Raw genomic sequence first — 14,310 nt, forward strand, 5'->3', positions numbered from 1 at the left:
CTCCGAACCTCAGCAGGGTCCGGGAGTGTGTCACAAATAGTGTGTCCTTTTGTTTTGTGTGTGTGAGAGTGAGTGAGCGTGTGTAACTGTGTGTGTTTGCTACTGTACAGGAGACGGACTGTGGCACCAGATTAGGATTCTTCCACAGGAGACCGGAGACCCACTGCAATCACCAGCCCAGGTCAGTCCCCCGTCAGTGCCTCTCACAGTCCTCCGATATAGTCCCGAGTCATAATTTTAATTTCCGCCGCGCTGTTTGTCACAGCTCTCGCAGTGGGTCACCACGATCTCCGAGAGTGTTGTGAAAACAGCGATCCCCCCCGCACAGCCACTCACAGCCCTGCCGCCTGTTGGGGACAGCTGAGCACTTTCAGAGGAAGCTGCATTAATTACAGAGTCACAAGGAGCATGGGGGGTGGGGGGGCTCTGGCTTCCATGGGTGTATGTGTTGGGGGGGGGGGCGGCACGTTGTGAAAAGGCGGCTTGATCGTAAAGAAAAGGTCACGGCAAATGAGGGCACGGGCTTCTCATCAGGTTCGAGGCCGGCCGGCTGACAAAATCTGTGATCCGGCACAATCTACAATCCCTGAGAGCGAGCGTGCTGAACAGAGCTCTGACCGACTGTCAGCTGTGCCTGAAAATAGCCTCTCTCTCTCTCTCTCTCTCTCTCTCTCTCTCTCTCTCTCTCTCTCTCTCTCTCTCTCTCTCTCTCTTTCTCTCTCTCTCTCTCCATCTTGCCACTGCGATCTGCTCGAGTTGAAAGGAGAGAGCCCCATTCAGCATGTCATGCGCAAGGAAATGCGATTTCACCTGGTGTGTAACGGTCCAGAGTCACGCTGTGCACCCCTTTCACCGAGTGACGACCTACTCGTTCTGACCGGTGGCGCTTGGGTGGCGTCCATCATTGCGCAGCGTGTCCGTCACTGAAATGAGTTGTCGTCAGCACAGGTGGAGTGAGAGGCACGCGCAGGGATGTGGCACGTCATTTGTATCCGGTTGTAAAGCGACCCAAGAGAGGGGCGTGGGACGGCAAACCCAGATGGTGCCGCCCAGGAAGCCAGTCCCCCACGTGCTTCTGAGAGGCCGACCTGGATGTTAATCAGAACACTTTCACCGTTCAATGATTGCAGTACGGTGGCGCGCGACCATGTCTAACCACAGTACTTTTGCAGCAACTATAGATTTACCCTGAGGTATTAACTGCATTAGTCTTAGCGTTGTAAATGCACACACAACACTCCTCTCGGTGCCGTCCTGGGAATATGTACGGGTCATTAGGAAAGAGACGGTCCTTTTACATGTCTGTAGGTGCGGATTTGTTCTGTTGGTTGGTTTTCTGTACGTTTCTGTTTTTCTTTTGACGCGGCTCTCTGGGGTGGGACGGCCCGTCTCCCAGCGGAGGGGGGGCCGCATCCCTTTATCCCTTAATGGATTACCTTGAGCACCTCCCTCCCGGGACCCTCTCCTCCGCTCCTGGGTGCCGTGCGGCGCGTCGAGAGCCAAAAGAAGCCAAAGCCCCCGAACGTGTGTCTCCTAAATCCGCTTACAGAACAGAAACCCCCTTTATTGTTTTTATATGAATGCACTACTTACAAAAATTAAAAATAAAAAGAACTTCAAACAGAAACAGGGTGACTCTCTCTCTCTCTTTCCCTCCCTCTCTCCCTCTCCCTCTCCCTGATGTCTGCTCTCAGAGGACCACCGGTACAGTGAGAGAGAGCGCCCCCCGCAGTGTGAGATCACCTCTGCTTCGTTGCCGGCATCACATGCTCCCTGCTCAAATGCACAGAAAGTCTGCATCTCGTTTGCTGTGTTTGGTCTCTCTGTATCACCCAGCGAAAGAGAAATGCACATTCGATCTATGCGGCATCACAATCCATCGCACCCTTTGGTCTCGGCAACGTCAGCAGAAAATCCGCCTGGAATAAACGCTCCTATGTGTCAAAGGTTTGCTGATCAGAGGAGTGAGTTAATTCTACAAAATGGGAGCGCACAATTGCACACAGTCCCCTCTCTTTACACAGACAGCGTTTCTTACGCAAGACTAAACTGCCTTCGAATCCCAGTGCATTACTGCACATTAGACAGCGTGTTTTGACATCTCGAATCCAATTACACACGGGAACACCACGCTGACATTAGCTCCCACTTAGTCCCTTAAAACCTGTGTAACTCCCTGTGGTGGCAAACCTCAGTCTCTCTGTGCTCACATCACTCCATTAAGAGCTTGAAATCACCAGGAGTTCGTAATCCCCTGACAGGAAGACAGTGTGCAGAGAACAGAGGGGACAGGACGTGTCTTTGCAGGGTGTCGAATAGCTGTCAATGTCTTTAAGGGATCATAAAAATCCCCTCACCTCCATAAAGAGGATTGTAAACAAACAAACACACACACACACACACACACACACACACACAAAGAAGCACACATATTTCAACTATTGAACAGAAGTTCACTCTTTTATTCCAGATCTGAAGGGAAAGTCCCACTGAGAGACTGAGGAACTGAACCTTTTCACCCTGGAACAGAGGAGACTACGTGGGGACTTGATCCAAGTCTTCAAAATCATGAAAGGCATCGAGCACATCAAACCAGAGGAGCTTTTCCAGATCAGCAGAGACACGCACCCGGGGACACAAATGGAAATTGGGCTTCAAGGCATTCGAGAGGCGTCACAATCTGAACAAACTCCCCAGCGATGTGGCTGAAGAGACAATTTGGGAACATTCAGAAACAGACTGGATAGGATCCTTGATCACTTAGATATTAATGGACACCAAACGAGCACGATGGGGCGAATGGCCTCCTCTCGACTGGACACTGTCTTATGTTGTTACAGTTTAATGAATAATATTTATTAAACCAAATGGATTCCTGAGCAATAATATTTCAAAGGAAGGGTGTAAATACTCTACAGTTGTGCATTATATACAGAAAAAAGTGTTCTGTTCGTTAATTCCCTGATTAGTGAACTTTTTAGTGACTAATTAAGATGTTAAACAGTGTTTTACAGCGGGTTTGTGTTTACAACCTGGCTGTATTTATCACACTGCTAAGACACACACACACAACAATATATAGTGGGTTATTGCTAATTGTGATAAAGTCGAATTGGGTTACATTGAGAACGTCCTGAAATCCAGTACGGCAGCAAATTAAATCATTAACAAAGCAGGAGTGCAGCCCGGCGGGATTCAAATGCAATTTATAGATAGTTGAGTGTGTGGCTCAGAAGATCATTTTAAAGATGTCTGTATGCATTAGTCTAAAATCCCCCAAATCCATTCACTCTGAGTGTGTAAATCTCACCGGGTTCAATTTCCTAGAAGCATTGCGTTTCACAACCAATATATGTTTTAAAGCGAGCTGAGCGAAGTCTAGATTTCTGCAGCAAAGCTGTATCGATGTGGATTGCAGCTTAAGAGACGCCACTAATAAAAAAACAATATACTGTACATACAAACATATATATAAGTTGATGCATTTTAGAAATAAGTCTTAAGAAAGAATCAGCCATCTCTTTGAATTACACTAGTTGCATATAACCCTGGCTGCGTCTCTCTGACTCTCTGTGTCTCTGACTCTGTGTGTGTGTGTGCGTGTACAGGTGTGTGTGTGTGTGTATGTGAATGGGTGTACAGGTGTGTGTGCGTGTACAGGCGTGTGTGTGTGTGTGTGTGAGTGGGTGTACAGGTGTGTGTGAGTATGTGTGCAGGCGTGCGTGTGTGTATAAGTGTGTGTGTATGTACAGGCGTGTATATGAGTGACTGTGTTTGTGTACAGGCATTTGCGTGTGTGAGTGCGTGTACAGGCGTGTGTATGTATGAGTGCGTGTACAGGCGTGTGTGTGTGCGTGTACAGGCGTGTGTGTGTGCGTGTACAGGCATGTGTGTGTGTATAAGTGTGTGTGCGTGTACAGGCATGTGTGTATGCGTGTACAGGGGTGTGTGTGTGTGTATGCATGTACAGGCGTGTGTGGGTGTGAGTGTACAGGCATGTGTGCATGTGTGTGAGTGTGTGTATAGGCGTGTGTGTGTGTGTGTGTGTGTGTGAGTGAGTGAGTGCATGTACAGGCATGTACATGTGTACTTGTGGGACTTCTAAACTGTTGTGAAAAGAAGGGAGACAAAGTCCTGCAGTAACACGTGATCGGCGCCGCAGGTTCGTTGTCACGCTGATGCGCCGATACGGATTCACAGCGAATCACACAGGACTGAGATGCAGTCACCCACAGAGAGGCCACAGCACAGAGAACCGCACAACAGTGACGCTCAAACACCATGCGCTCCGAAGCGTCACCAGCAGAATTCACACTATATATTCATCGTTGGGCTTTTGTTTGGGTGGGGGGCGATGTTGATTAAAGTTGCCTGCTGCAGCTATAGCCAGGGCTTCAGCTGCGAAGGAGGGAGGGCAGGACGCTCTCGCACTTGGCCGGCTGTGTAACCACCCTCTTTCCCGGCGCTAATGGGAAGTCTCGGTGACCTCGACCTTTCGACCTCAGTCTTCTGCGACCGCCGAATCTCATTAACGGGCTTTAGGATGATTTATGGCCTTGCTAACCCACCTCCCTCAGCAGAGAGCTCTCCTCCGCTCCCCACCTCTCCTCTGCTCTCTTCCCTCCCTCCCTCCCTGCCTCCCTTCTCCGACGGGAAGAGAGCACTGCACCCCGTGCCTCTGCAGATGGGTGAGGAGGGCTGCTGTGCCAGGACTCCTCTGCATCGTCGGCATCGTAAACAGAGCCCCGCCTGACTGCCCCGCTGACTCACAGTCACGCCCCCTGAGATGCCAATACCAGGAAATTCACGACTGCCCTCCTGGCAGGGCAAGGCACTGAGAGCATCAATATTATGACTCATGGAGAGAGAGAGAGAGAGAGAGAGAGAGAGAGAGAGAGAGAGAGAGAGAAAGAGAAAGAGAGAGGGGACTTGGTGGGGAGGTGTTATGTCATTCATTGGGAAGCAGGGAGAGATAGATGCAGAATTTACAAAGGCGGAGAGACAGAGAGAGAGATATGGAGGGAGAGAGAGAGAGAGAGAGAGAGAGAGAGAGACAGGTTACCAGTTTGGAAGATACAACAGCACTGTAGAAAGGAAGACTAGCATATTATGAGGGTAAAAAATTACTTAATGAGCAGATTGTTGTTGTTTTTATAAATGATTGTGATTACGGTCATTTAAGGTGTTCAATCTGCAGAACAAATACAACAAAACTGAACAGATGAGACAAGAGAGGAGGGGACAGTTCCTCATTACTGGTGACAAATTACTTTATTCCCATTGTTTAAAGGTTTGAATGTGTGACACCGTCTGGTTTAAGAGGCCGCGTAGCTTTCGAAAGACCGGACGCACAGAGGGTTACAAGCTTGTCCACAGTTCCTACATCGTCCGACAAACACGGGTAACACACAGTTAATAAGCACAACCGCGGTGTAATATGCATGTCGTAACACACAACTAATGCCATGTCAAATCGCACAACCAGTCTTCCATTGTTGGGCAGTTGTAATGTTAGTATAACGCAGAGTATTAAAAAGAAACACTTATATCCTAAAATCATCTGAATTCACGTCTGTTTAGCACCGCTGATTACTACAGCCAATTGATCTGGTGGGGGTTGTAAATTACTCTATCGAACCCACAGCTGTGACTGCGGGAATCGCTGACTAATTAGCCGGTACTGATGGTGCTGATTAGAGCAGGAGGAACTCGGAGCAGGGCATTGTATTTCAGGAGAAACAGTTGTGGATTGATCCTGTGATATTGGTGCATCCATGGAGGAAACAAAAAACACACATATATATATATATATATATATATATATATATATATATATATATATATATATATTAAAGAACCATAAATGTCACCATACCATAACCATAATATGACACAAATAATAATAACAATAATGATCATAATAATGCATAAAACATTTTAGGACACTATCTTCTCCTCTCCTGGGAGAGACAGATTGGGCCCTTAGCCTTCGGAGGCAACCTGTCTGTCATCGCTGCTTTCTGGGCACTTTTCTTCCTAACCTGCCCCCGCATCGCGCGACAGTTAATAAAGCAGAGGCCCATGCTGGCAGGCCTCCAGACTCCCGACACAATGAGATTAGCCGAGTCGAAGCAGTGCATCCTGCGGTATGTTTGTGTTGTAATGAAGTCATGAGGTCACTTCTACTCAACACAAACCAGGTCTGGAGCAGCACAGAAACACCGGCTACCGACAACCCAAATGAGAGGTGTGGCGATAATAAATCACAGCCTTTCCAAATAAGAAGCAGAAGCAGAAGAAAATCAGAGAAAGTCATTACGAATGCAAGACGTATCGGCGCATTTGCATTCCTCGGTTCTGAGAATTGACGAAACAAGACTCAACAGCTGTTTTTTGTTTATGTATTTATTCATGTTTGAAGGAACTGCCAGCTTGTCAGGTCTTGAAAACTAGCTAAAAGTCCCATTTAAATATTTAAAACGGTGCACGATACTTTTAATTTCCTCGTAAGAAAGTTTTGTCAATGTTGTCAAGGATGTTTTACTTTCATGTCTCTCCAAACCTTATTGTTTTCCACTTTTATTTCTCTTTCTTCCACCGATTTGCAGATGATACTAAAATAGGTGGCTCAGCAGATCTCGGCAGCACAGGCTATTCAGAGGGACTTAGATAATATTCATTTGTAGGCCGACACCTGGCAGATGAAATTCAATGTGGACAAGTGCAAGGTAATACATGCAGGTAACAAAAATGTCCACTATAATTACACTATGGGAGGAATAGAACTAGATGAAGTAACGCATGAGAAAGACCTAGGAGTCTATGTGGACTCCTCTCTTTCTCCAGCCAAACAATGTGGGGAAGCAATAAAAAAGACAAACAAAATGCTAGGGTATATTGTCAAAAGTGTAGAACTGAGAACAAGGGCAGTGATGTTCAGACTGTGCAATGCACTAGTTAGAGCTCATCTGGATACTGTGGACAGTTCTGGGCTCCACACTTCAAGAAAGATATCGCTGCTCTAGAGGCAGTTCAGAGGAGAGCAACCAGACTTATTCCAGGTCTGAAGGGAATGTCCTACTGAGAGACTGAGGAACTGAACCTTTTCACCCTGGAACAGAGGAGACTACGTGGGGACTTGATCCAAGTCTTCAACATCATGAAGGGCATCGACCACATCAAACCAGAGGAGCTTTTCCAGATCAGCAGGGACACACGCACCCGGGGACACAAATGGAAATTGGGCTTCAAGGCATTCAAGACAGAAAACAGGAGACACTTCTTCACACAGAGAGGCATCACAATCTGAACAAACTCCCCAGCGATGTGGCTGAAGAGACAATTTGGGAACATTCAAAAACAGACTGGATAGGATCCTTGATCACTTAGTTATTAATGGACACCAAACGAGCACGACGGGGCGGATGGCCTCCTCTCGATTGGACACTGTCTTATGTTCTTAAGAATAACACTAGAGCTGCCGCATGGCGACAATCTGTCAACGGTCTGGGGTTCGGCGAGGCGGTTGTGCAAGAGCAGGAAGTGAAAATGGAAACGTCAGTCACTCCCAGCCTCCACCTCCACCAGAACAGAGCGACGCACCGTTGCCAGGGCCTCGGAGGAGAGGAATCAGTTTCCATGGAAACGCGACTCCTCCTATAGGGGGCCAGTGTGTGAGCAAAACATCTGGAATTGTTTTAACATAGTTCAGCATTTTAAAGTAATGTACTGCTGTGGGCTACATTAATATGGAGTCTCTTGCTTTATACTCGACCAATGAAAGTATTGAAGGCAGTTTTAACTGGTTGTTATTCACGGTGTAGAAAGATTCCCAGGTTTGGCTTTCTGGCGCTTAATTATGATGTCACTGATGTGCCCTACGGTGGTATTAACAGTTTTATCTTATGAGACGATACTCAAGTCAAATATGTGAAATCCTGCTTTCATTTCATAACAACAATTCCACACCGGGCGCAGACAGATTATTAGTGAAAACAATAATAATGGTGAATGAGGAACAGACAGTTCCTTGAGAGATGAACTGTGTTGCAGGGCAGAGGTCTCCGGTCGCCACAGCCGCTGTCGGCGTCGGTGTTGATCACAGCCGCGGTGGCGAACTCTCTCTCAGGTGCCCGGAGATTAATGGCCCGTCTGGCGTTTCCATTTTGCGCGGCTCAATCGCTCACCCTGCCCATCTCTGGAATGACCTTCCCACCGCACGTGATTGAAAGAGGGAATCTCATCACAGACGCGGCTCGAGAGGCGACGGCCACGGAGGACACTCCATCCATCCCAAAGCAGCACGGCAGCGCGCAAAACCTCAGCACCGATAACCGGGGATCGCGGGATCGCACTGTAGGGTGGGCAAACAGATGTGTACATGAAAATGAGAGTGTGTGTTTGTGTGTGTGTGTGTGCGTGTGCGTGTGCGTGTGCGTGTGTGTGTTTGTTTGTACGCTGGCGCTTTAATTTCCAGGCTGCACTGCGGAGCTCGATACAGATCTCTCTCTCCTTTCCCTGTTTTCCCACTGTAAGCACACCTGTATAATTTGGCGCCGAGAGGGACCGATGGCGCCACTTGTGAGTCCCGTCAGCTCCGGCCCATCCGACACTCCCCGAGCTTCCCGCGTTACCCCGGCTCTGCCCTTTGTCACTGGCTCATCTGCAGTCAGAGCCAGGCCGGTGCATCCCATTGTAAGGCGGTGCACACGCTTCACGCGCGGCGCAGCACATGTTCCCCCGCAGATGAACACGAGGAGGGATTCGCAATGGAGTGGGGGAAGAGAACGAGACGAATAGCGACTGCCTGATCATCGTGAGACGCTCCCCTCCTTGTCTTATTTCTTCTGTTTCTCACAGTCTAATGCGACATAACAACACAACGGAAAGGAAGCAAGGAAACCAACAACTGGCCTTCATATGATTACGCTCCAATCCCCCGCAGTCCTAAGGGGGTTAACCACTGAGAGAAGCGCCCGAGAACTTGGCGAAAGGTGCCAAATCCATCCAGACTGTCATGTGGACCCCGTGTGGGCGGCCCTGACAGCCCCAGACCCATTTAATGAGCACTGGCCTTGATTTACAGGCCGGGGTTTTCCATCACCGGGAACCATTCGCATGCTGCCACACGCTCCGTGAGTCAGGGGAGGTAAATCCTGAGATTACCACCTCAACAGCAGTAAAACCCGAATAACAGATTTCTCTTTCGCTGGCCTTATCTGGGCAGGATTAATTCTGAGATATATATATCTGCCAAGGCTTTGGGGGGGAAACCAGTCTCAGGAAAACAGACTGTGTCTCCAGCCACCTGTAACTCAACCTCTCTGCTTATGAGCACCTGAGGCAAGTGATGAAGCCGGGACACTTTTTATAGAGTGGAACTTTTTAAATACTCTGTAGTTTGTAAAGCAGCTATTACTCCATATGAGTTATGGATATGAATTAATAGATACATATTAAGAGTGGAGGAAGGTGGTCAGGTCACACAAACACTCACAAGAGCAGACAATAAACCAGACCGAAAACATAGGCTGTTAAAAACGTGAAAGATGCTGCGTCGGTAGAGAACCTGTGTGTGTGTGGAGACGGTGTTTGAAAGACCCGTGTAGTCATGTGCATATGTGTGTATGTGTGTGTGAGAGAGAGAGCCACTATTAAACTACTGTGGTTGACTGTACAATCCCCTGAAATGGATGGGATTAAACCCCAAGGTGAGCGTGGCGCGGTTGGCAGGGTATGTCCGCAGCACCATGCGCTCCGCTCGGCACTGCCACCGAGATCCGGGGGGCGATTTTTACATAACGCACTGCCATGCCGACCCGGGGGGGTTTTCGCAGAGTGTGGTTAATAATATCCAGCTCATTCGGTACACGTTTTTGTGTGTGTGTGTGTGTGTGTGTGTGTATGTTCTTCCCCCTCTCTCTTGCCATAGGCTAGGTGCTGATTAAAACCTCTCTCCCCCAGGAACGCTAGCTCAGAATTACTGCTACAACGAAAGGTCAGAGGAGGCCCGGCAGCCAGCGAGTCACAGATCTGCATTGATTAAGAGGCTGTCAGCGGCGCTGGTAATTCAGTGGCATCGAAAAAAAAAACACAAAACAAGTCAGATTGGACTCCAACCGGGTGAAGGAGCGAGACACATTATCATTTGCTTAAAAATCCCTAAAAATATCCCTTGAATCAGTACTGATGCATAGAACTGTGCAGCTTTATTCCTTATAATAATACATCTTTTTTTAGTATAGTATATAGCTAGAGCTCTGCTCTTCTGATAGTATGCTGCCATCACTCTTCATCAGATACAGGAAGCCGAAACTCATGCCAGCACAGATTACACATTTTATGATGCACAGTATAACACATTGTCCAACACCATCATACTGAAAAGTAGGGATATCTGCGGAGGGCTCTTGTGATTTCCCCTGAGCGCCCCTCTTCTTTACAAGAGCTTCATTATCTCCGAGTTGCTCAATTCCCAAGCCACAAACTTTTTCTACTACATTCATTTTCCCTTTCATAGCAGAGAAACAAAACACTGGATTTATCCTCCGTTCCCATTAGATGTAAGAGAAAGCTAAGTGATATAGAGGATGCTGCTCACATCCATCCACTCACTCGAGAAAACGTCGGCCGCATTTATTCTGCTACAGAGCAGCGCTGACTGCAGTCCTTCAGGGCCACAAGCCCGCAGATTGCATAGGCCTCTTTGAAACGGCTAAAGACTCGGGGAAACTGTCTAACTGCTTCAATTAATCACGTAATTAGTTCAATTAGCTAATTAGGAGCTCAGCTGGGAAGGAAGCCGAGAATGCCTCGCGGCCCTCCAGCACTGGAGTCGTCCGCCCCCGGTAAAGAGATACCACACAGAAGGGACCCCATAATCGTCAGGCCCCACTCCTTTACTTTCTGAAAGCAGGTTCAAGACCCGAGAGGCTCCTACGTCTCACACGACAGGAAGCACTGCTGCATTCTGGGAGAAATAGACGCCACTGAGGCTCAATGGAAGCAAAGGACAGTGACAGTCAGCGGAGGACAAAGACTGGAGCACGGCAATAAATACAGCAAATGAATTACGAACCACACAGAACTGCTTTAAACCAGATCATTTTAACGCCTTCATTTACACCCTTTAAACTTGAGAGAATAAGCACAACAGAGTGTGGCGTCATTTCAGCTGCTGATTTACAATATTCTTTTCCTATTATTTAGCAATTTTGCCCCAGTGTTGGGCTTATTCAAGTCCTGCAATAAAAAAAAATATATATATATACACTGTATTGTATGTGTTCCACTTCCTGAACCATTCAAAACATGTCAAGGAAACCTGGAAACCTGCTTTCTTTTCTCTTCTCTTCTTTCTTTTCTTTCTTTTTTTATTAGGACATCCAGGCAGAGAAAAATGCCTCTGCAGCTTCATCACTAAGACTGATGTCTCTCTCTACCTGTCTCTTAATCTTCCCCAGGCAGCGGAGTGACACACAACATAATCCCCCCCGCTCTCCCGGCCCCTGCGGAGACGCTCCCCCTGGGTGGCGGGGGTCCTTGGGCGGGGGAGAGTCAATATCACTCACACTCACCCCACTCTTCTCATCGAAGATTTTGATCCCTCCGAACGAGACGGTTAAAAAGACTTTCTGCTTGTGCTCTCCTTTCGAACGGGCTGCGGCAGCAATTCCCTGCAGGACAAAGGAAAACAACAACAACGGAGAATTAAATCAAGACCCCCTCGCCCCGCTCACCATCTTTTCTTCTTCTTCACCCCTTCCCTCGGGCTGACAGGTGTTATGTAAAGCCAGAGATGTGATTCCGTAGCATTTTCTTTTCTCCGCGTCTCTGGAAAGTCAGGATGTGATGAAAGGAAACTCGTGGCCTGTGAATTAACCCTGCGGAGCCTGATGTGCCGAACGAGCCAGATCACTGACATCTCTCCTGTAAACGGTGTGCGAATGAACCTCTCTCTCTCCTTACCTGCCTCCCTCCGTATCCCTCGTTTATTGTGTAATCCCCCCAACCGCCTCGCTCCCCATCTCGGCCCAAACCCGGCATCTAGTCACTAAAGAGTAGGAGATCAGTTTAAGCTCCTGAAACTCGACCAGATTTTGGGGAGGCTGGGAAACGGGAGGCTGCGGCTGAGAGTTATCAGTCTCTCTCCATCGATGATCCACCCTGTCTTTAGAGATTCGGGCTTCAGAAAGATGGTCGATGGTGAGCTCTGACCCACAGTTATTGATTAAGACATTTCTCTAGCTGTGGCCCAGGGTGGGGGGTGGGTACGGTCAGGCCGAAAGCCACTCACTCAGCATGGCCGTGAGACTCTTACAGAGGCGTCTTCTCCTCCCCGGCACGGTGATCTTCGTTCCTGCCGCGTGATAGGGGACACGGCGTCCTCCCATCAGCCGGGGATTAATGTGATTAGAAATAATAATGCTGAAACACATGTTTACTAACTAGGAAGGGTTTCCGTTGAATATGCATATGGATTTCCTGTCACGATGACGGAGGATGTGAAGAGATAGGTCATTCGCCAAGCCGAGACGCCGGGTTTAATTGGGTTTCCAGTTCTCGTCATGTGGAGGAGTTTAAGATTAGCAGAAACGGGGGGCGAGATTTCCTCCAGAAGTGCCCACTCGACAGACAACACAAGAGACAAGTGGGTCTGTCTGTGTCCAAACCAGGGGCTTTATTTGGTAAAGAACATGGCTGTTTAATCGGTTGGTTTTGGGTTTAAGAAGTGCTTGGAAGTTGCTGATTTACTGTCTTTGTCAGGGATAATTAATTCCAGTCTATGACCCTCAGACTTCATGGCACTGGATGCATATTCATGGTGGACCCGGTGTCTGAAGCCAAGGCCCGATCAGGGTAGGTAATGGTACGGCCGTGGCACCGATTGTGAAACTGACTGTAAATTGATTTGTTCCTCAGCAAATTCTTTCATGGGTTGATTGTTCACATGATAAGTCAGGCGGTGTGTAACATTTCTTCAGAGGACTCACATTTTTCACGCCCCAAAAAATTGCAAATCCTACAGGTGATTTATTTTTCTCATTTGGTTATTTCTTTCTTTTTTTCACTTGCATCTGTGGCCATTAAGTAATGCTAAACCTCTCGCTTCCTCAGTGACTTCCTGATAGCTCTGTCTGGGGCTGCGGGGGCGAGGTTAAGAGAGACGCCTACCTTGAGCTTCATCATGGAGTCCTGGCATAGCTTGTCCCCCCGTGCAGCGGTGACGTCATCTATCCCAATCAGCTTGGCCTTGTATCGGATACCATCCCCCTTGAAGCGCTTGATCAGCCCCGCCTCGCTGCGATCCTGGCCTGCGGGGGGGAGACGCACAGAGGACAGCGTTGAGCGAACATTCAGATATATATAAACACCAGCAAGACAGCGATAGATTAACCGTGACTTTTCCGCCAGAATTTTAGAGGAAAACAATAAAACAAGAATTATAGTGAATACATGTTCCCTAACAAATTGATTCGGTATGATTTGGGAAATATTAGAGTTAATTTTCTACTGCGGACCCCCCTATCCCATGCAACCTCTGGACCTCGGCCCTCCATCACCGAACACTGGGAGCCCTTTTCTTGGGTCTCAGCTCGAGTGGACTGGGCCTATTCTCCCCGTGGGTCTGCCCTGAGATACACTGGCGCCCCGTCCGGGTTGTACCCTGCTTTGCGCCGTGTCTAGGCTCCGGATCACTGTAACCCTGAACTGGATCAAGCGGTTGTTGAAAGTGAACAGATGGACTGAAGGAAGGATAGATGGATGGATGATTTTTCTACCACTCATTTGTGTTCATCCATTTTCTGGCACTGTTCTTTACCGAATGAAAACAAGCATCTAATGCCGCAGCCTGGAGCCAGAGTGGAACAGGGGTTGTGAGGTGTGTTGCCACATCACAGAGCGAGCTCCCACGTGGAATGGATCCTAAACCAGTGCTGCCTGACTGGGGCCCACTGCGGGAGTGACCGGAGCGCAGGTCAGATCTGCCACCGCACTGAGGACTTGAGCCCGGTGGTGCCCAGCCCTAACCCTCACCTCTCACCCTCGAAGCCCGACTATTCACCGGGGCATTGCTCTAACGCACTGTGATTAATCCGAGCTCCTGCTTGCTTATGTGTTGTGAGCATGTCTTTCACTTTACTGTGACTTCTCCTACCCCTGCCTCATGATCACAATAACTGCAGCGCTTGAAGAAGCAACAGCTGTGTTTTTCACATCCCTGGGGAGGTGTGACCCCTCCTTACACAGAGCATGGCTGCCGGGGGGCACAGAGTCCCGGCAGACACTGCCACTCCCTGGCAGTGCTGA

The 14,310-nt window shown here is 48.4% G+C and overlaps 1 protein-coding gene across 6 annotated transcripts in view; it reads right to left on the reverse strand.

Moving 5' to 3' along the window:
- LOC136715001 (disabled homolog 1) overlaps positions 1–14,310 on the reverse strand; it is a 105,049-nt gene that overhangs the window by 33,321 nt on the left and 57,418 nt on the right. For all 6 annotated transcript variants that reach the window (XM_066692669.1, XM_066692666.1, XM_066692665.1 and 3 more), the window contains exons 3-4: positions 13,174–13,313; positions 11,577–11,675 (exon numbers count right to left, since the gene is read on the reverse strand). In XM_066692669.1, coding sequence (XP_066548766.1) covers positions 11,577–11,675; positions 13,174–13,313 — 239 coding nt within the window. The remainder of the gene's footprint in view (positions 1–11,576; positions 11,676–13,173; positions 13,314–14,310) is intronic.

This window comes from Amia ocellicauda, chromosome 19, assembly GCF_036373705.1.
Source record: "Amia ocellicauda isolate fAmiCal2 chromosome 19, fAmiCal2.hap1, whole genome shotgun sequence".
Taxonomy (NCBI): Eukaryota; Metazoa; Chordata; class Actinopteri; order Amiiformes; family Amiidae; genus Amia; species Amia ocellicauda.